Here is a 22,648-nt window from a genome sequence, read left to right as displayed (position 1 = left end):
TTACAACATGGAAGTAGCGAAAAGTTTCATAATGCCCGCGGATCTTTGCGTGAAGAAATGAGTAGCGTGTGACTTGTTTATTTATTTACTTATTTATTTTATCCCATAAACTTTATGCGCGTGTAATAATTTAAGCCTCCCCAAAACTGGCTTGAGCCATAAAGGCGGATTTATTAGTGGCTCTGCATATCTCTTATATTATGTTGTATGGTAAGTTTGCAGTCGTACGTGTTAATTATTGACGATGTAAACATAAAAAAATCTATTACACATTTGGACAACTTAATTTTTAGGGTTTCAACCACACTAGTAAGATAACTTTAATATATTACTTACATCGAAATGTATTACTGGCTTTATCAAGAGTGAATAATGACAAAAATCATAAATCTGTGAAATATAGGGAACCCTCCAGCATTTTTATGGAATTTTTGGTATAATACATTATACTTAAGACTCGTAATCAAGGGTTCCGGTTCCTTTTCCCAAATAATTAAGCGTTTTTCGGGTTTCAAGGGTTTGGTTCCTGTTCCAATTCTTCTTGAAATTGAAGTACGTGTATCGTGTCCCTTCACCATTATAAATTGTATTTTCATCACTATATAATATTCATGTATACGGAACAATATTTTTAAAATAAATTTTCAGTACCTACTAGCATAGTAGGGTACTAAAGTATATATATTTATCAATATCTATATATTTTTTTATCTAAAGATTCGAGGAAATGCTGGGTCTACATAATATCTTACTGCTATTAAAAAATATAATATAATATTATCATGTCTTGCAAAAATACATCCCCGTTGCAGAGTGTTAGAAATTCAATACTTGCGTATTTAATTACTATATGTTTTTTTTTATTTAATTAGTATTTATGTTCAAATTATGTATAGTATTTGTACTTTAAAGTTTATATATCTGACACATAATGAATGACCTTCTCTTCAAGGAACGTCATTTCTAGAATCCATCATCTTAGGAAAAAGTTTTTGATTTTAAAATTATTTAAACAATCCCAAATTCTCACTGAAATAATAATGTCGAAGGAAAAATGGTAATTTTATATTAATCTTATTTAGCATATGTTTTATTACGTGGGTCAATTGTCAACAGTTCGCATGAAATTTATGCCATCCCATAATTATTTGTCATACTCGTAGTCGTAACTAAACGAACTACCTATTTAGTGGAAGTTAATCATGCTATATTCTCATGCGTATGGTTAATTATATTTATATTATCTTAAATGTTTACCTATCTACATGTATATACTTACCTAACCTTTTAAGCAAAATTTAATTATCCGCGTATCGTAAGTTAGCCTGAATGAGAAGAACGTGAGACTAAAATTCAAGGTCGCATGATAGGTAGGTATATGGGGAGATGTCTGATTCAGATCAATTGGAAAGAACTTCATCAAATAAGGACACACTTAACTAGAGAACAATCGAGACAATTGAATTTTTGTCGGATAAATTAGTTGATTATTTCACTCACAGACACTCATATTATTTTATTATTTAATATTTTCTTCAGCGTTAGAAGAAGAATATTTCCTGTTGATATTGGTTTCTATAATTTCATTTAAATTAATAAGTGAGAGTATAGGTTTTATCGATACCACAATCTTTTGATTTTATTAAAATTTTAACACATTTTTAATGGGTAGTTTTCACTTTAATAGTCATAACTTAAAATGTTGCCTTGCTTGTAGTCCAAAATTAATTAACTACTACCTATATTATTTATCACATAACGTTGGCAGTGCTATTATTTAGGTACGGTTTGGCTTGCTGCAAAGAATATGGAAATATATGGATATATATTATATGGAAAATGGAGTTGAAGAAAGAACTGATGGGCGGAAGTTTGAATTAACTGCAAGCCATTTCGCAATGTGAATTCATGTGTATGTATAAATAGTCAATTCTCTAAATTGTTAAATTTGCAGCTAAGACGAACCCTGATACTAGCATTTCTTATGAACTGATATGGTGGTGATAATATATGTTATTAATAACTACGTTCAAGACTATCTCGAATATATACCGGTCCAAGGCATTCATATTTTAATGCAACTGTAGGCTGTGAAACACAGACGTGTGAATTAACATTAAATGTCAGTCAAATACTATAATTATTATTAATAACATTTATATTAATAATTTAAAAAATAGCATACGTATGTCATCGGCACATATAATACGACCTTAACATCGGCTGCTAATTCAACCATACTAAAATATATTTCCAAAAATGCTGTTGAATATTATTAAACCAAAAGTTCAAAAACTCCTCCTTATTCATTAAGTGCATGCTCTGGCCTTTGGTGTCTTTCGTCGGTAAAATAACTAACCGAGCCATCCAATATGTATGTCATATAATATGTCTTGTTTGCCTCGAATACAACTACCATAAACTAATAAACAACGATTTATTGTACGTTATAATCTACATGGTATAATGTAACATAATAGTAAGTGTGCCTCGTAAACTAAAATATTTTGAGTCATAATAAAATTCTTGGCTCCGTGAAATTAATCATGAAAATATTTTTTGTTCAGCTGTCACGAAAGCCTGCGAACCTAAAGTATTTATAAACACGTTTTTTGTTTATTTGTTGACCGAGTTTGGGCGTAACAAGAATAGCCTCATTTAATGCGCCAAGTTCCTTTCATGTATAATATGCTGTAAACCAGTTATAATATCGACTGTAGAAAGGATAAAGGAGTTAACCCTCAGTTTTTCCAAAATAGGTTCTATTGGAAAAATAATATTGAACGCGACTAAATACACGCTGTGTCCAAAGAAAGTAAGCTGCAAATGCCGAATTATTATTTAAATTTAGCTTATGTGAAGTGTTAAATTTAATTTACATTATTCAATGCTCAGGTCAGGTATGATCTTAATAATTAAGCCTACGTACTTGAATTCGTATACTATACAATTAACTGGCATTATATTGAAGTCAAAATATGGTTTGAAGGTTTTCTTAGTACTTACCCTCTTTATATATAATTATATAATATTATATTGAATTTCTTCACGTGATTTCAAAAAGTACTGAAGCTTCTACTCGGTAACTATATAATTTTTCATCATATTTGTTACGTACGTATGCGGTATGTTTTTCTTTAACATTATCGTAAGTTTACGAACATATTATGCTATGGTATTGAGTTAAGTGACACTTCTCAATAATTATATTTAATAAAGGTCATATTAGTATTATAGCTACTTTACTATCCTTTTTCAACGCATGACTATCGATAGGCCGTCGCATAAAAAAGTACATGAATAAAATTTGCTAGTATCAAAGAATACCCAAATCCAAATAGAGCTCTTATATATCGAGTGAAGCTCATGATATAAGGATTGTTTTATTTCTGATTCATTGTTATAACAATTTACATTATGTTGGTAGGTATCTACTGCCTTTCTTATATTATGTAATAAACCAATAAACAATGCTGCACTTGTATGAATCTTAAATGAATGTAAAGCCTCCCCTAGTCCGTACCAAGAACATCTGTATATGTTCAATGTTTCTCATCCACGTCTGGAAACAAAAATCAAGATTTGTTTCAGAATAAATTAAAATTTCGGAAACAATTCTGATACAACTTTCAATGGTCACCGAACTCATGTGTCTTGGTCTGGATTAAACATTAAAAGTATCGACATAGTTACTTTTGTAAAATGAAATTTATCATCGAAAAAAATATTTTTTAGGAAACCAGATTATAACGATAACACCAGACTATCATGTTTTTTTGTTATGCAATTCAGCAATGCAGATTATAATACTTTTTTCTATATAGTTACCAATTTCACCGATTTGCAAATATTATAAAAAAAACTGTATCTTTAATAATTGTACTTAGTTCAATTTCTTCGACGTATTATTGGATTTGAATTGTAGGGTACTACTACTTAACTTTGGTCGGCAGTAGGCAGTACCATTCCGTTACTGTCATATATCACGGCGAGTGCTTTCCAGTTGGCTGTGCGTGCAATAAATACACCAGTCGTTGCAAACCGAAATAACATATTGCAATTGATTTTGTCCCGACACATGCCTGCGCAATGAGAAATAATGGGCGGTTATAACACAATAATATAATATCAGTGTCGTTCCGGTTGTTGCATTGCTATACAAGTATCTACCTATTATGATCTGCATATCAACGTCCTGATTCCTGATCATAATTATATAGAATGGCTAAGGATAATCTATTTTTATGTGTCTCATTATATATCTGTTAATACGTATTTTTCTTAAAGGTACAACAATCTCAATATTGCATCTAAATAGGTATATTGGAGAGACTATCAGTTGATTCGAGTAATATCGTTCGAAGTGTGTTTCATTAATTAACATGTCGTGTCATTTAAATGAGTAATACACATGATTTATGAATATAGCATACTTTTCATTACATATTTTTCGTAGCAATTTAACCTAATGCGGCGGCAACTTATGGTTTCACGTGTTATTCGGTGTATATTGTTCTAGTATATTATTATATATTTCTGAGATGATACGAAAAAATGTGTAGATCATGCATTACTTGCGTAATCATCAGTGGCATTGATTGACAACAAAAATATTTTTCAATATTATTTAGGTACATTTTTGACGTTAGAATAATTTGATAATCTTTACAAAATTCGGGGGTCTAGGATCATAAGGGCGAAACTACAAAAACACTGTACTGAGATAAATGGGAAAATAGGGTAAAATAGTTTTTATTGTTAAAAAAAACAATTTCACACTGTAAAAATACAAAAAAAAAAAAATCAAAGCTATTGTAACATATTCATAAGAGTAATGTAGAGCATCAATATTGTCATTTTAGACATTAGTTAGATGGGAAAAAAATAGAATATAATTAATGGGAGACATTCGCCCTTTTGTCTCTCAAAATATTTTCAAACAAGGTTACTGGTAAATATTTGTTCATAATATAATATAGATAATACAAAACATAGGCGAAATATCTTTCTTCAAATTCTATTCCTAAATCTAACTATATACATAATTTTGTTATGCATCTTCTTCATCCATGTTTTCCTAATTATTTTCAACATTTGACAACTTTAAAGAATTGTAAAAATAATGATATTGTTCCTGAATAATGCCCATTGATATCTTTTTCGCAGTGAGGGAAAGTGCTGCGTTATATTTAGGCTGGAGTCGAAAAGATGAATGGTTAATTGTTCTGGTTTCTCTTCGTATGACTTGGAGCATTTTGAATGGCTCGTCAAATCCATATTTTCTCCATCCGTATCAATCCGTATGAATCGTATAACACTTTCTCCATCCGCATCAATCTTCTTATTTTTATTCTATATTCCTTATATGCATTTTTGTAATTCAGAAAAATCAAGAAAATCTTGTTGATCCATCTCAGTTAGATTGTATTTTTTGTGTGCCATCTGAACAGCAGAGTACCATGCGGATGGATGGTATTTATATCCAAATGCTTTAGTTTTCAATTCTCGCATGAACGGAATCTCATTTCATTTGCGAGTGCCCAGATTCAAAGAACATTTGATTAACTATCGGAATTTTTGGGAACTATGTTTTATAATGAACATCTTGTGGCACCATCCGGTCTTTGTTTTACAATATCGCCTAAAGACCAATATGAATTCAACATTGTCTACCGTACTGTTTCGGTAAAATTCTCATTGCACTTTCTGGGACATTTAGAACAGTCTTTGGGCTTTAAAAACTTCCTTCAATTTGCTTACCTGTAACTGAAACATATGACATTCCGTTTTGTATATTAGTTATATGTTTACTTCTTTTGCATTCGTACGGCTTAGCAATACGTGTTTGTTTACTATTGAACTCATCAAAAACACAATCTTATTTCTGAATTGAACGTTATCGGACATCACCGACATCATTTCTTATTGTAATTTCTTCTGGGCATCCATTACATTTTTCAAAAAACCGGTTGAGCTATCCAAACACGTAGTAATTCCTGAGATGCTGTAAATGAGTTTGTTCTACAGGAAATCGATGAATTAACTCACTTTTATCTGTTTTCATAATATAATATCGTGAAGTATATACCATGGTTAAATTCAGCATATAATGGTGGTTCATGCGTAGGTTCTAATATATTTTCTACTGACAATAATAATTGTTCCGAATGTCCTGGTAATGGCTCAAATACAATCTCTTCAAAAAATCCTGTTTCACTATTTAACCACGAAGTAAATTCTGGGATGATGTGCACGTCTAAGAAAAGAAATAGTATTTTTAATACAAAAGACAGATATTTTGAGTCCGGTTTTCTAAAAAAAATATAAAATATTAATTACACAATACATAATAGAGTTCAATTCTGTCTTTTATGATGAGTGAATATTCTGCATTATTTTCCATTAGTCATTTTGCTGGCCATCCTGGTAACGTATCAGGGAGAAACTCTCGAAAATATTATTATCTTGAGCTCTGCAACCACGAAGTAACTCCTAAGATGATAATATGCATGCCTGAGAAAAAAAATCGTATTTTTAATACAACCAGCTAGTGGAAAAAAGCCATATCTGAACAAATGAACAATTCATTATAATATTTCATCAAGGTTAACTGTTTATCAGAGTTATTCTCTTTGAAATTATAATCATTAGTCGGTGTATTATCTGGTACATGATTTGAGTTCAAAACATTCAGTTTTTCGTCTTCCAATTCTGTATTTCGATCTGCAAAAACATGATTTATAATGATGCTGTAAGTATATAAATATTTAACCAGATTACATTTAAAAACAATTTGACCGATTAGGAGTCGAAATAACACTACTAACTATACATAAGTAATTACTTACTTCGCATGCTTGTACGTTGGTTCTGTTTAAAGATATTCACAATCATTACCTCACCAAAACATTGTTGATATGCAAATATGAACCGATAACAAGTGTTTACTTAAGTCAAATTGACAACTTACGCCAAACTAAAAATTACGAAACTTCCATAAACTAAACTTTATGTCAGTGACATAAAGGCGAAACGCCGCTTACGTCGAAGTGTCTTTGATTAATCAACATTATTGTCAGAGTCATACGGGTGTAAGAGGATATTCACCCATATGACATTAAAATTCCATGTGGATTTGTAGATACGCCAAGTAATATCTGGCAAACCTCTATACGTACGAGTTTCATCTTTGTACATATGATAGAACTGCGTTCTAGCAAGACAATGCAATATTTAACTCAAAACAGCCATTTTTGTAGTTTCGCCCTTATGATCCTAGACCCCCGAATTGTAACAACACATTGTTAAGATTTACTGAAGTTCGGCTGTTTTTTTTATTTCAACATGTACGTACGCAATTATTACTGAGGAATAAAACAAAAAGTTTGTCATATCTTTTAAGATTGAGTTTCCGTATTTGTATATTTACCACATATTTTTTATTTGTGATAAATACTTTAATTATTATGAATTACGGCCAAGTAAATCTCTTGGAAGGGTTTATGTACTCTTATAAAGATTATAACTCTAATGAAAATGACAATTTACTCTTTCGGACAACTGTTTTAATTTTATAACCATACTGCCAATTTATACCTAAAATATACTCAAGTCGAAATATAGGCACCTACATATCTACAATATCTATTTATTTTCTAATGTATTATTTGGTAGGTAAATTTTTACCAATGGTGCTATCGTCCCCCTTCTACATACAAGTTTCAATGAAGCACTCACTGTCTTTTTATGCATCGTTTAATGATTTTCTCACAGGTGGAGATAAGTACTGTCTTTTGATAACGTTGACTTAATATTTTTTAGTCGGCGTCAGTAGGTACTATTGTTTAAATTCGCAATATAATGATCTGGATCATTTGCCTTCACAGAATATGAACTGATTATCAAGTTTTCTAAACACACATACATTTTATTGTACGGAAATTCAACGTCATCATATAATAAATATACAATAAAATAGAAAAATAAAACGCTATTTTCAGTTTTTGCAATTATTTTACTTCTTCATAAATATAATATTTTTAAACTCAAAAATATTTTTACGGGTAATGTGTCATATTATCTATCATCTTATAATGATCCAAAAATGAAACAAAATACGTAACTGAATTATATGATAAATATAATATATATTTTATAGTAGGTAGGTACCTAGTTAGACTTAAAAAATAATATACTTATAAAACAATTAATATTGTACTTAACCTATTAGTAAAAAAATACTTGATTGATAACGCGCCATCATTTCGCTCCATGTCCCGCCTACAGGTGGACACGCCGGATAGCGTACTCCAGAGCGGCCTGGCGGGGTTCGGTGCCCCCCGGGACACCGCCCTCCGCTCGATGGTGGACCCCAGGGACTACGACCGCCTCCGCTACTTGCAGATGAACGGCGGCGCCCCCAACACCTTCGAAGAGACAATACACAGGGTGAGACACTGAGAGTCTTCACTCGCATAATACGACCTGGCTATTGCTATGAATAAGATGTATATGTATTTTATAAAATAAAGAAATGAAAATGTATCATCGTATTCGAAAAAATAGTAACCCTGCAATTTTGTAAATCTTAATTGTTAGATACAAGAATACATTTAATACAATCTCTTAATATAACGATTTTACAGACACATATTGTCAATATCATAAAAATGGAAATTCTGTTTGCCACACCTATACAAACTTACAAAATAGTAATTAAAATGATGCTCATCATGATCATCACAGACACATAGACAATGTGTGGTTATATAAAATATTTCATCACATTGTCTACTTTTTCTCTTTCTAAAAGGGCATACTTTCAAATTTAAATTTTTAGTAGATATTTTTTAGGTTCCCTTTAGATCTTTATTGAAGACCATTTTTATTTTCAATTTCTAATTGATATTGTCACCCATTTAAAATAATGATTTCTTTATGAACAGTTATATCATGTAGTCCGTATAAATAAAACACCTGCTCATGATCAAATCTTAGACTAAACTTGATACATTTCTACTCTCTCATTTTATTTTTGTACTGAATATTCAAAAGCAATAGACAGCAAGCAAAATCTCGAGGGAATGTTCGCACGCTTCTTGTCAGCGCAAATTTATTTTGATTTTTTATGTTTGTTTTGTCTCTGGAAGGTTCCGTGGTTTTTGGCTTAGAGGTGTTAATGCAAAATGTAATAATACACACATATCGTTTTATCATCAATACAAATATGTCAAACCTTAAAATATTCTTGTCATATTGAGTAACAAGTTAACAGACAAATAGGTATAGCGATATTAAAATATAAATATAACTAAAAACTTTTCTTCAACCTGTTGAAAGTGTTAATTACAATATGTATTTATATTCTGAAACGTATACTTTATGATAATGTAATTTTAAAATATTGAAAATAAACATAACATCTAAAATATTATGATCATATCAATTGTCTTAAAAAATGACTTCGCCTTATTTAAATATTTGGTTCTTTATTACTATGTAGTATCAACATTAAAATTAATTTATTCTCAGATATTTGAAATAAATAGATGATTTTATATTAAATTTCTCTGACATTCTGAAAGTAATATTTTTACGGTTCATGGGTTATTATTTATTTGTAAACACACATTTGCATTTATTATTTTGTTCGCATGAGCTATGCAAATTTAGCACGTGGTTGAAGGCATGAAAGATTTTATGTTTTTGAATGTTTCATTAACATAATTTCCGATTTTTTCTTATGGAAAGGTTGAGGATTTATATTTTCTCACTATGGTGCATGTTCGATTCAATTTTAATGTATTTATTATATCATGTTAGATAGAATATACAAATTATTAAGGTTAGATATTTGCCATATGTAATTTAATGAAATAATATTAACTTCAGTCCGTTTTGAAAATATAGTCTACTGATTGAGCTAATGATACCTTACTTTAATAAATCAATTAACTTATTACGTAAATTGCTTCACTTTTAAATAAACTATATGGATGTCTAAAGGAATTCGGATGAATATATCTATGCATTCCTAATATTTAGCATTAAATTCGAATTTATTTACATTTAGGGAATACCACACATTATAATTTTAATATGTAAAACTACAGTAAGTGACTTTTTTATAAATTAATTTTGATTGCACAAATCAATCCATACCTACAAGTACAAGTCAATATGTATAACATTTGAGCCATACATTAATTACTATTGTACTAAAAATCACTCCCAGACAAGTAGAATATATCAACATAGACATTGGTATCCTCTGATTGGCAATATTTGGAGAAGAAACAACTGATACTCCGCTAGTCCGGCATAAAAAAATCACTATTAGCTAGAATGGCAGAATTTCTTTTTACACCACACATAAGTCGGAAAAAATTTTCTTGTATAAAAAAATCAATATGCGTGTAGGTCGATAAGTAATATTTATTTACCTATGATAATCACTATTATAATATGTAGTTACGATTTTAATGTATGTATTTAAACAATGAATAATAATAAATCTCCTAAATCGTTTATCTATTAAAGTATAGCGTTGAGTTACATATACTATGTAAATTGGAATAAGCGATATAGGTAAATCAAAAGTGAGTTATGAATGACAACTACCTACTAGTAAAACCATCAAAATATAGATCTATACTATTTTCAGATTTTCAGTTGAAGTGTTATTATACGACGCTAATTATATACTTACAGGACGTCTTAATACAGTTTGAGTTTTGTAATATTCCATAAAAGTAATAGAATTTATACCCGAAAGTGGAAATTCTGGAAAACAGTTTCCTATAGCATAGTGAAATACTATCATAAATGTTAATTTGCATCATAATTGAAAAATACGACATAACATTTAGACAATTAAATCCAGTTTGGTGAAAACGTCGATCAATATAAAAATCACAACATGATTTAGTTATTGATTTTATGTTGATACATATCGATGTACATAGGTATTCATTCATTCATTTCATTTGCTTACAAAGTAAATAACACATCACCGGAATGCTAGAGAAGTGTTGATAATAATATCAATAAGTAGACATATTATAAGATAAGGCCGTAGGTCGTCGAGAGAAATATATATCCCGATTCGTAAAATCGCTTTACGATCTACGTGATTGCCGTCAGTAACTACGGCATCCGTTGCCCAGTCGTTATATGGTCCGTTTGCATTGCTCGCGCTTTTCCTATACAGTCCACACAAACCGTTGCGCAAACATCGTACAAGACTAGCACCACTCGACATTTTCAACTACACCTCTCACTCGATACATATCCGAGAGAGACAGACAGTTTCTGCAAACGCTTGCTTTAATACTTGGTATACGTTCATAGGTCACAGATAACAACAGCGCGGGACGAATTTATGGGATAATCATCTGTTTTCCGCTCAGCATTTTACGACTGCCGCGCATTTTTTAAAGCTAAATATTTATGGGTCGGAAAAATACGCTCGGTATTATTTTCTGTGACGATTTTTTGGGGATAATTGAATTTTCGCCGACTGTAACTTTTATTGTTTATATTTCTTGGTGATTACCTGTGATATTATTGCACTGTTATATTTTGTTTATTTTGTTAAAAGCATGGTAGGTATGTCAGTATGTTTATTGTTATTATATCATACATAATAAATTTATTCGATTTATTGTAATATTCCACTTACAGATAACTCGTGCTTATTGATTATTTATTGTTTTATTGAAATGGTTCGATTGAAATGGAAAAAACAACAATCTTCTAATATTTAATAAAACTTGGAATGTGAGGAAAATATGAGTCGTAAAACAATTTTTATATAATGGTTAATATCAAGGGATGTACTTACACATTTTTAAAAGTATCATTCATTATCATGACCACAAGAAAAAGCTCTTCAAGAAATTGATAAAATAGGTTTAGTGTTGAAAATAACGTATACGATATAAGTGTATATTTTAATATAAAATTAAAATAAATTTATATAGGTACTTTACGCTTTCCACAAATTTATTTACTTCCAAAGCACGGGCATAATAATATGATTTGCGAATTGCTAATAATCATTTTATGTAAAACATATTTTAAGAAATCTCTTCCAGAGGCGGTACACCGTATTGTAGGTCCGATTATGTTCATATATGTACCTAGTTTAACATTACATTTAATAAAGTAGTATTTATTATAATCTATTTTAGATTGTTTTTGATTGTTAATATTATCATTACCTTAAATTATACTTGCTTTATACAGTAAACTCCCAAATTGATGATGGATTCGTAACGTGGAATATTACAATAAAATACTGTAAACACTATGGGTTAAGTTTATAAACTCTGTATGTACTGTTATATAATTATGGGACTGTCAAATATTATAATATTATATTATTGAATGTTGTAGAAAATCATGTAAAAAATAGCACATTACTTATTGTATTCTGATATTTAAAAAAATATATTATGTCGATGGCAATATTGTATAAACTTTCTTTGAATCGTTATAGTTAGAAAAATAAATAAAAAATAAGCTACTGTCTATCATCAAAAACTTTTTTGGCTTATTATATTGAAGAAAATGCATGTTTCATGGATAATTGGGTATTTTATTATTACTTTTTTTTAAATTGAAATATACGCACGCTTGAAAAGACGCCGTGAATCTCCACTTCACAATCTAATGTGAACTGTGTTTTGTTTCAGTTAAAAGTGCAAGAAGCAATGAAGAAAAAAGAAAAATTCCATAGAGAACACGAAGAGGTATGGAAATTGTTTAAAATTTTTCAAAATTTTTCGGTTTTATTAATTTTGTATTCACAATTTTTAAATTAAAAACAAATAGTTAGATTACATAAATAGTTTTGAAACTTGAAGGGAATTTTATTCATACCTTAATTTTAAATTTCATGTTTTTTTATTCAAGACTATACACAACATTTAAGAATGTAGTATTCTTCGTTGGTAATACATAAAGATTCGCGCTTCAAATGATGTACCAAGTTAAATATCCGCAAGAATAGCACATGGTCCGGTAGTTTATATCAGGGGGGGGCAAACTTCGGCCCGCGGGCCGCATGTGGCCCGCCGGGTATTTTTTTGCGGCCCGCTATCATTAATTGTACTTCTGATTACGAATAACTTTTTTATAATTTTTTAAAAAATATTGACAATAGATTAAAATTTGAAGAATTTGTTGTTTCGTAAATGTATTATCTCAGTACGTCTTCCTTGCGTCTCGTCTCACACTATGTAACCACTATTTTCTACGTTGGACATCGATTTCAATAGATATTGATAGTGTACCGACAGAGCTGCAACTTGAGATTATTTATTGATCTGCAGTGTGACACTGATTTAAGATAATTGCATCGTCGTGAAGAAATCTCCAAATTTTACAATGCCCTTAATTCAGACAAATTCGACCAACTTAAAGATTATGCAAGAAAAATGATCGTTACTTTTGGATCAACCTATATATATGAACAAACATTTTCGATCATGAACCTAATATAAAAATTCTTTACGATCAAATATCTCCGATGCCCAATTACAAGCAGTTTTGAGAATATCAACTTCAAAATTAACACCTGAATTTTAAAAAATGTTCAAAAATGTACAACAGTTTCATTCTTCTCATTATTTTTTTTGTAATGTTTATTTTTTGTGATAATAAATAGTGTATATCTAAAAAATAGTATTTTACTTGCGGCCCGCCGCTCATTTTGAATTCTTGAATTTGGCCCTCCATCCAAACAGTTTGCCCCCCCCTGGTTTATATGGTTTGCCAATCTAAGAAATTTTATATGGCTATGCGTTTTATGAAGCTTTTTTTATTTATGCATTAAAGTATATCAATGGTTTAATGAAAAACTTTTATCATTTTATTTCATCGTTTTTTTTCTCAAATAATATAGGAATTCAAAATTACTTTCACGTGTAATTTGATAATGTCTCTCTAGTAATATTTTTTTCATTATTAAAAATTTATTAATATCATAATTATGGGTATAATGATTCCTAGAAAAGGGGTAGATTTTGCTTTGGGGTACAGCATCCGTGTTTACGCCCACATATTGTATCCTTAACTAATTAATAATCGCCGCCTGTTACAGAACTATAAAGTTTCCCAATTATAATTTGCGAGGCTTTTACACGTGGCGTGCAATCCCCTTTCACAATTGTTTTCAAGGATAATGCGTTCTTTTAAAAAGGACGTCCATATTTAATTTTTTTTAGAATTATTATATAACCATGTTCTTGCTTTTTCGTACAAGGTGGTTGTTAGTAACTTTGAACAATCACAAACACCCAGGCTTTGAGAAAAACACATAAATGTTTTTGTCATGACCGGAATCGAACCCAGAACTCTCGGGTGGAAGGCCAGCGCCTTACCCACTGCACCACGAGAGCCGCCTGTCACATATTATTTATTATACTATCATAATCTTATGTTTTTAAATACCTACGCACATAACGACTACTATTTAAAATCAATTTTACTGTGCCTGACTATCTAGATATTATATTAATACTATTGACTATATTATTTTAAATATTTACATATCCGATAGGTATGGTATATTGCAAACTTCAATATTCTTTCTTCTTTATTTATGTAATATTGTATTTATGCAGTTTACAAAAAAAAAAACAGAAAAATAAACAAGATAACAGTATGTAGTGATTCCAAGTTTGGTCAAAAATCATGGCATAGGGCAGGGATGGCGAACCTATGGCACGCGAATGTTTTATGTTGGAGAGTAAAAAAAATAGATATAATTTAATAAAAAAATATGTTTTTCTACAAAAAACTTTTACAGAAACCTAAATACCTATATATTATATAATTCGGTATTGAATAATATTTTTATCAATAATATTTATCAATTGATGCGCAAACGGAAACGACAAAATTCATGCATAAAACGACAGATCGCATGGTATAAAAAATAACAGGCAGATACTCTTCAAGAATAACCATTATCATTAATTTAAATTGCATCGATCGGTCCGTAGGTTTTATGGGTCACACATAATAATATTAGGACACTGACCTTATCAGGCGGCGAGGGAAGTTGCAACGCGGAGAGGATGCCTCATCTGATCCGAGCAATTTTGGCGTCAATTTGTGCGTAAATAACTAAACTAAGTAGGTATTGTAGTAATATTCAAGAATACAATTACCTACTTATAACTTTTTAAATAGAATTCTTTCATTTTTTTCCTGCTCGAACCTCTCGAAAAACTGCTCGGCACGTCAGACAATCAAAAAATAATATTTGGGAAATTTTGGCACGCGTAAAAAGGTTCGCCAACCTTGGCATAGTGCACCCCTAGATATTGTGAAAACAAAGTAAGTCCATACTACCTTTCCATGCTCAGGGCCCTGGTTTGTTGAGTCGCCTCGCCAAAGTAAACCCAAGCTTATAATAGTATAGACTAAGATCGGGCCCACACCATGGGCAATAAATTTTATGTCGCCATAGCAGCTACACGATGAACGTGGTGTTTAGGAGGACATTACATACATACATACCGATACAATCCCCTAAATTTGAATGACGTAGAGCTGCGACTTACAAATGTCCTTGAGAACTTCGAGGACCTCAAACGTGCCCTGATATTGGGGAAGACGGAAGAGCTCTGTAAGATTGTATTTTTTACGAGAATTAGAAAGAGCACCTGGACAACGTATCTTCACTCAGGTGATTTGACAGCGGGTCGCCCCGGTATAATTATATTAAAAAAAAAGTATACGAGTGATATAAGTAGATGTCTTAGTAGAGACCGCTAAAATCGAAAATATTCGCCATTGTCGCGTGAATCGAAAGTGTGTAATAGGAAAGCAAGAAATATGAAATATTCATACACTAAAAACACATATATAATAAAAACAATACGAAAACACGGACTAGCTATATCTAATATAAACAAATAAAAATAAGTAGTGTGTAATTATATAAATGTTTTCCATCAATCAGTGCGTCAATAAATAATAATACATTAAAACGTATAGAAGTAAGTATTATATAATATATTATATTGAGAATAACTTTCAATTAAAAAACAATTAACTCTTAGTTTTACACAATGCCATCAGTGAGTAGATAATTGGTGATATAAATTAATGACGTCATTAATTATAAATCGGGCTTGGGTCGAAATCTCGAAGGCCGAAATCCCGAATGCTGAAATCCCGAATGGCCGAAATCCCGAAAGCCGAAACCCCGAAGGCCGAAATCCCGAATACCGAAATCCCGAATGGCCGAAATCCCTAATGGCCGGAATCCTGAAGGCCGAAATCCCGAAACATGAAAAAAATACAAACAGTACATAATAATTGCGCAATCCTATCACTTATCTTGAATTGCGCAATTTTTACAAGAGAGACAAAAAACCACTTTTTGTGGAAATGATACAACTGAATCATTTCATCACGCCCGCTTATCCTCCGTCCACACGCTAATAGCGTAAACAGTGTAATATTATATTATCAATTTTAAACTTTCAAAAGGTTATTAAAATATTGATTAACAATAACGGTATTCTTTATCGAAGTAAGTTTCAAGTCATATTACATGGTTTTCTAAAATAAGGTTTGCGGGACGTTTCCCAAACTTGGAGTGCGCTATTATCGTCCGCAACTTTCGAGAATTGAAAGAAATAACTGTTCTTTTACGTATGTTCCTGGCTTTTAAAGTAAAATTTGTCGGAGTAAGTTTCCCTCTTACTCTGTTCCGTCGTTTGCATTAAATTTCCTTTTTCTAGATGAGACAAAGTCGATAATACAACTTTTAAACTTTTCCTTTCATTTATTATTATTCTTTTCTCTTGCCAGCCTGTTATCAATGCTGGGAGGAAAGTTTTGTCGCATTTATTCTGGCCAACTCCGCGGCTCTCGTTTGTTTATTATTCTCGGCCTGTTTTTGTGTACTTACAGTAATTTGAGATCAAAGAACGAGATATCGTCTCCACTTACATATATGAAAACTTTGTAATATAAACTTTCCATTATTATATTATAGAACGTCTTCACAGCGTTATTGTATTCCCAAGATTGCTATTGACAAATTCAGTGAAGCATTATTATATTCTACCAATATAATACAATAAACAACCTTCCACGAGTTTAATATTGTATCTGAGAAGTTTGTTTTCTACGTAATATGTATAAAGTATTGTTGCAAATTTATGCCATACATGTCTTACTTATAGAATTTGTTAAAAAGTATTGCATGTTTTCGTATCATATATAAATATAATTGTGCGAGTTTGTATAGAATATATATGATATCGTCACCCCAATACTGCATCTAGATATCTTCTATGTTGACATTGTAAATGAACTGAATTTTGAACAGTGCATATAAGTGGATTGATATAGTTCTCCTGTCAATTAGTTATGGCAATATTTATTTATCTTAGTTAGTTATCAAAACTTAAGCAACAACTGGATATCTCAAAATGTTGCTGTTTTCGTTAGTTCATATAATTATATATATTATATAAATTGTAGAATTTGAACGGATTGAAAATCATTATGATATCTATTTTTTCCTTGTATGAACAGCTCCTTTTGCCTTGTGAGTTATCTGCCGTGTAAATTAAATCGTGTACAGAAGATGCATACGTAACTTTGAAAACCGTAAATTTATATATTTTATATAATAATATTCTAGAAATTCCAAGAGAATTTATTGGCCTGTGTGGTATTCGAACACATGACTTTCGCTTGCAGGGCAGGGATTCTAACTAGATTTTTTCTAGTCAGAAACCGCACCGCGTCTGTATGTTTTTGAGAATTTTAGGTTATATTTTGGATGTACATTGTACATTATGGTGAACCTTCTTAGTTATTTAGTGTTGTATTGAAATTAGTCGATGATTTGGTGTTTATCGCACTAATTCTACTTGTATTATTTTTGTATGAATGTACATTTAGTTGTAATAATATATTTTTATTGTAAATTTATAAATTGATAGTCTAAATATCATTCTATTATTAACTATCTGTTACTTAATAAGTAATTGTCTTTTGAAATACGAAACGTTTTAATGATTAAGTGATCATTTCATTTTAGTGTTAGAATTATTTTTTGTTTTATGTTAACAATTAAGATTTTTGGTTAGATTCCTAACGATTATTATGAAATTTTAATCTTCAATTTTTTCATTTTATTACCTAAATTTGTCTGATAAGCTAGTTAAATGTACTTGTTTTATTTGTGAATGTTTTGTCTCTTAAAATTGATTAGTATAAATGTATGTTTATTGTATATATTCTTTACTAGTTGAAAATGTCCCTCTGAGGCGGATGAAACCGGTCCAGTTATATTATAACGCAAGGAGAATTCGTACGATGAAATTGTGTTTTATTTAAATCAATAAGTCGATTATATTTGAAAGTTAACGGAAATGCGTACAACTATCAATTTATTATGGAGCGTATGCTATATTCATGAAATCTTATGCTATCTTAAGAAAATGCTTCGATCCTAATACAATATTTAAATCCATGAACATCATATTAAAAATTTAAACAGGCACGGAGAGTATCCAACTAGTGTGGAATTTATGCAACCTGCACTGCAGGAGGGAACATAACGGTGCGGAAAATTAACATATTTTACACTTTGAAATATCAGCCACCTCTCCCACAACCAGGTGGGTTTTTTCCTGAGCTAACTATCTCGAAAATTTCCCACAAAATTCCAGTCTATTTACAAATTAAATGTTATTAAATTTGTGCCAACATTTTTAGCCACACGTGGTTTTTTGAAGATTGATTTTATTTTTTTATTGAATTAATTTTATATAATAAATAAACAGCCAGCCAATATAAAATTATTTGCCACTCGATTTTGTATAATAAGCAAAACAATATATAAAATGTATGCTACATTTAATTTAATTTTACGTTATTATTACCAATTGTGAATTTCTTATAAATTTAATTTTAATCCCATCCCGCACAACACGCGGTCTTGGTAGAGCGTATCTTGAAGCCTTACGTTTGATGTGAAGCACCAGCAGTTGTTTACGCCTGAAAATGTTTCAGGAGAATACCCAAAACTGAGGTCTTTAATTTAGTTTAAAATGACCTATTTAATAAAATGTACACATTACTAACAAAACCCAACTAACAAAAAATAATGAAAATGAAATATGTACTTATATAAAATAATACAAAATGAAACGAATTCAAATCTGACGAATATTCTGTTTGAAGAGATCTTCGCTCTCGCAATAAGACGTCGCAAATAGTACAATATAATAGGCCTTTGTGGCGACCAGATCGGACTGCCCGATGGTCCCAATAGCTTGTTGGACCGACAGAAGTTTCAAAGTTACTAACACGTATCAGGCTGTTTTAATTGTACTAGTTAGATATACGTTTTATTGAAAATAGCTTTCGTATGGCATCAAGATGACCACATCCGCGACTGAAAACATAACTTTTCCGGTTGCCTATTGTTGGGGAAACTGCGTTTTTCTTCTTAGAAGCATCACGTTTGTTATCAATAGCACATATTGAATTCATGGGTAATTCGAAATTGAAGTTGGGTACATTGCGGAGTGGATCCCATTCGAGTTATGACCCTCAGCTATGAGGTTCCCAAGATGAAGATGAAGAATAATACTAATACCAAAGAAAAAAGTTTGTAAAACTTACGTATGTGTCCTAATTTTCACTAAAATACTAGTAGAGTGTGTGTTCCTAATATAGGGATCATGCACCTTATGGATGTATAAAGACAACGAAACTAATAAACTGCCTATCACCATGGATATTCTTGAAGCCAGTGGCCAACTTTAAATATTATTCAATGTCCAACTGCCTTTTTTATACACATACGAAACTAAAACTCTCGCACATTGCTATTGTAATTTCAAGTTAGTGGGTGCGGAGTTGGATCTTCGACCACTTTTTAAACTGGTATCACGATTATTCGTATGAACTATCGTCACAGGTAGACGAATCACAAAATAAACCGTGGATATCATAGTATGCAGGCGAATCCGAGGCGCGCGTGCGTTGTCCATCAAGCAAGTACCAAGTTATGGAAGTGAGGAGTGGAATCCACAACTACTTCCTGACCTGGCACTATGTCTTTTCGTGTATATTATCGTCTCAAGTAAACGAATCACAACAGAAAGTGTGTATCTCTAATTATGCATACAGATTCGATTGCATCTCTCGGTTTAGTAGCCAATTTCATCTCTAGATATACCATAAACTAAGAAAATAAACGGTTGACAGATAATTAGTCAGATAGTATGTATATTAAATATACTATATTATAATTAATATACTGTTTATATTTTTTTTGTCATGCCCTATCCTAATAAGATCAAATGGGCCTCCACAGAGTGAAGGTTTTTGTATTAACAGATTTTGTTTTTACGAGAAATGGATATTAGCCACTTGCTCAACCTATTAGGTCAATACTCTGACTCATACACACATTGAAAAACAATATGTGTACTTGCCAGGCCCAGGATTCGAACCTGGGACCCACGACGTGATCGGCCGACGCTTAAGCCGCGCGGCCATCGTAGGCATTTACTGTCTGCCTACGCAAAAAATCTCTGAACTCATTTTAAGGATACTAAAAACATAATAGTGTATAATATATATATAAATTCTTCTACTATGTCTCTTTGTCCATGTCCGCCCCTTAGCTGGAGCATATGGACACCACATAGGTAAACTGTGTAGATATATTATGTTACATAAAAGTCTTATTTGACACCTTTCGGGTCTTCCAATAATATTCAGTATTTACTAACTGGAGAAAAAGGAAAAAAATGATTATATGATAAATTAATCATTGTACTATATAATACTACATGCATACATAAATAACGTCATATCCCTTGCCAAATACTGATACGGAAAATAAGGCTCCTTTAAAGAAATTTAGTAAGTTATATTTCAATTTTTCAATATAAAATAAGCCTCAGATTTGATATTAAATAAATTTGCAGTCTCAGCTTGAATTTTTGGGCGGTTGAGTCGCCGGCCATGCAGGGCTGTTTGACCCAGAATCTCGGTGTTTATATGTTTACTCTTGTATCGGATGGAAGCTTTTTGGCTCAGTCGTTGTTTAAAGGAATTCTCATTTATTTTATGCTGACTCCGCTGGAAACTTGAATTCATGAACCTACGTAACCATAGTATAGTATGTACAGTGTTTTAGAAAAGCCATGCTTTCTGGCATTTATAACAATTTGATACACGGTAAAATATACTCGATCCGGTTTTGTATGTTATTTATTAGTATTTTAAAAATTAAAGAAAGTTTAAACTTTACTGTGTTGAATTAAAAGTAATACATAGTTTTGCTGCTACCCCTTTCTACATAATTTGGTCATATCGTCGATCCAAGCAGTTGCAAGTGTTTTTTGTAAGCATAGGTATCTTAGGGGTTAGGTGTATCTAAGTAGGTACCTAGTTTGTAGTTTGGTCCAAATTTGGCTATTTCTTCACAATAAATTAAACGTGGCCTTCCACATTCAAGATGTGTTAAATCTATCAAATTTATTAGAAAGACAGATATGTAAGTAAAAAAAAGGTAGAACATGATTATTTTTATCAAATACATAAATTTTTTTCATAATAATTATCAAATCATTCACTGTCAAGCGTGATTCAACAGTCGCGATTGAACCTGACATTAAAAAAAAATATCACAATAAATTGACATTTAATCATTTTTTATTCGGATGGTCAATACATAGTATTAGCATTGAACTTTCGGGTATATGTCCACCGATATTGTTCTTGACGAAGCGCATTATTGACGTCGAATTTTGGGCCACTTTTTCAAGCATATCATGAATAACACGAAGTTGGCTCCCAATGCGTTAATTATTGCTGGTTTATCAGGATAAATCAAAATAATAAATTTCAAAATATCGTTTACCATGGTCCAATAACTACCTATATTGACCGTAACGCGAGCTTCCACCTCATTTTTGAAGAAATAAAGCCGATGATGCCACCATCGTGTAAACTGCACCAAACGGTGCATTGATGTGAATGTAGAGGAGTGTATTCAAAATAAAAAAAATGTTCCGTGTACTATAGTTTAAGTGTACTGGATTATTTTAATTATTCAAAAGCTTAATTATATTTTACCATGTATGTATTTGCAGAAATATAATCATTTTAAAGTCTAAATGTATTAAATTAATAAATTATCTTTTAATCACCAAATATGGATTAATTAGTGTTTATGTAAAAAGAGCCAATTTGTCGAGAGTTTTATCAGTCTGTACGCTGAGCGACGTACAGAGCCCATTATGATTTCAGCAGTTTAATGCCATTTACTAGTAAAGTTTAGTGTTATATTTGCCTGCTACTTACTATGCTGAAGTAAATAATTAGGATAATATAAGTATTTATTATTTCCACTCATCTTTTTTAATTTAATAAATTACTTTTACTGGCTATCAATTCTCGATAAAACGTCATTATAGTTAATTTAATATGATCAAGTAGTACCTACCTACTCACTTAATTCATTGTGAATGAATGATTTTTTTTTTACCGAATCTACCTCAAAGCATATAGGATTCGTCAAAAATCAATGCGTATTTTCAGCTGTATATACAGTTGTTTGTTGTTATATAAATATTATTACCTCAGCTGC

At 31.0% G+C, this 22,648-nt stretch overlaps 1 protein-coding gene across 1 annotated transcript in view; it reads left to right on the top strand.

Moving 5' to 3' along the window:
• LOC147079194 (uncharacterized) overlaps positions 1–22,648 on the top strand; it is a 766,028-nt gene that overhangs the window by 725,993 nt on the left and 17,387 nt on the right. Inside the window, exons 7-8 of the mRNA XM_085954485.1 lie at positions 8,287–8,448; positions 12,696–12,752. Of these exons, the coding sequence (XP_085810611.1) occupies positions 8,287–8,448; positions 12,696–12,752 (219 nt within the window). The remainder of the gene's footprint in view (positions 1–8,286; positions 8,449–12,695; positions 12,753–22,648) is intronic.

Source organism: Rhyacophila brunnea, unplaced genomic scaffold (assembly GCF_057557595.1).
Source record: "Rhyacophila brunnea isolate RB1 unplaced genomic scaffold, BYU_Rbru_1.0 scaffold_10, whole genome shotgun sequence".
In the NCBI taxonomy this organism is placed as follows: domain Eukaryota; kingdom Metazoa; phylum Arthropoda; class Insecta; order Trichoptera; family Rhyacophilidae; genus Rhyacophila; species Rhyacophila brunnea.
The sequence above is the reverse complement of the archived record's forward strand: the minus strand, read 5'-3'. Positions and strand labels throughout refer to the sequence as shown.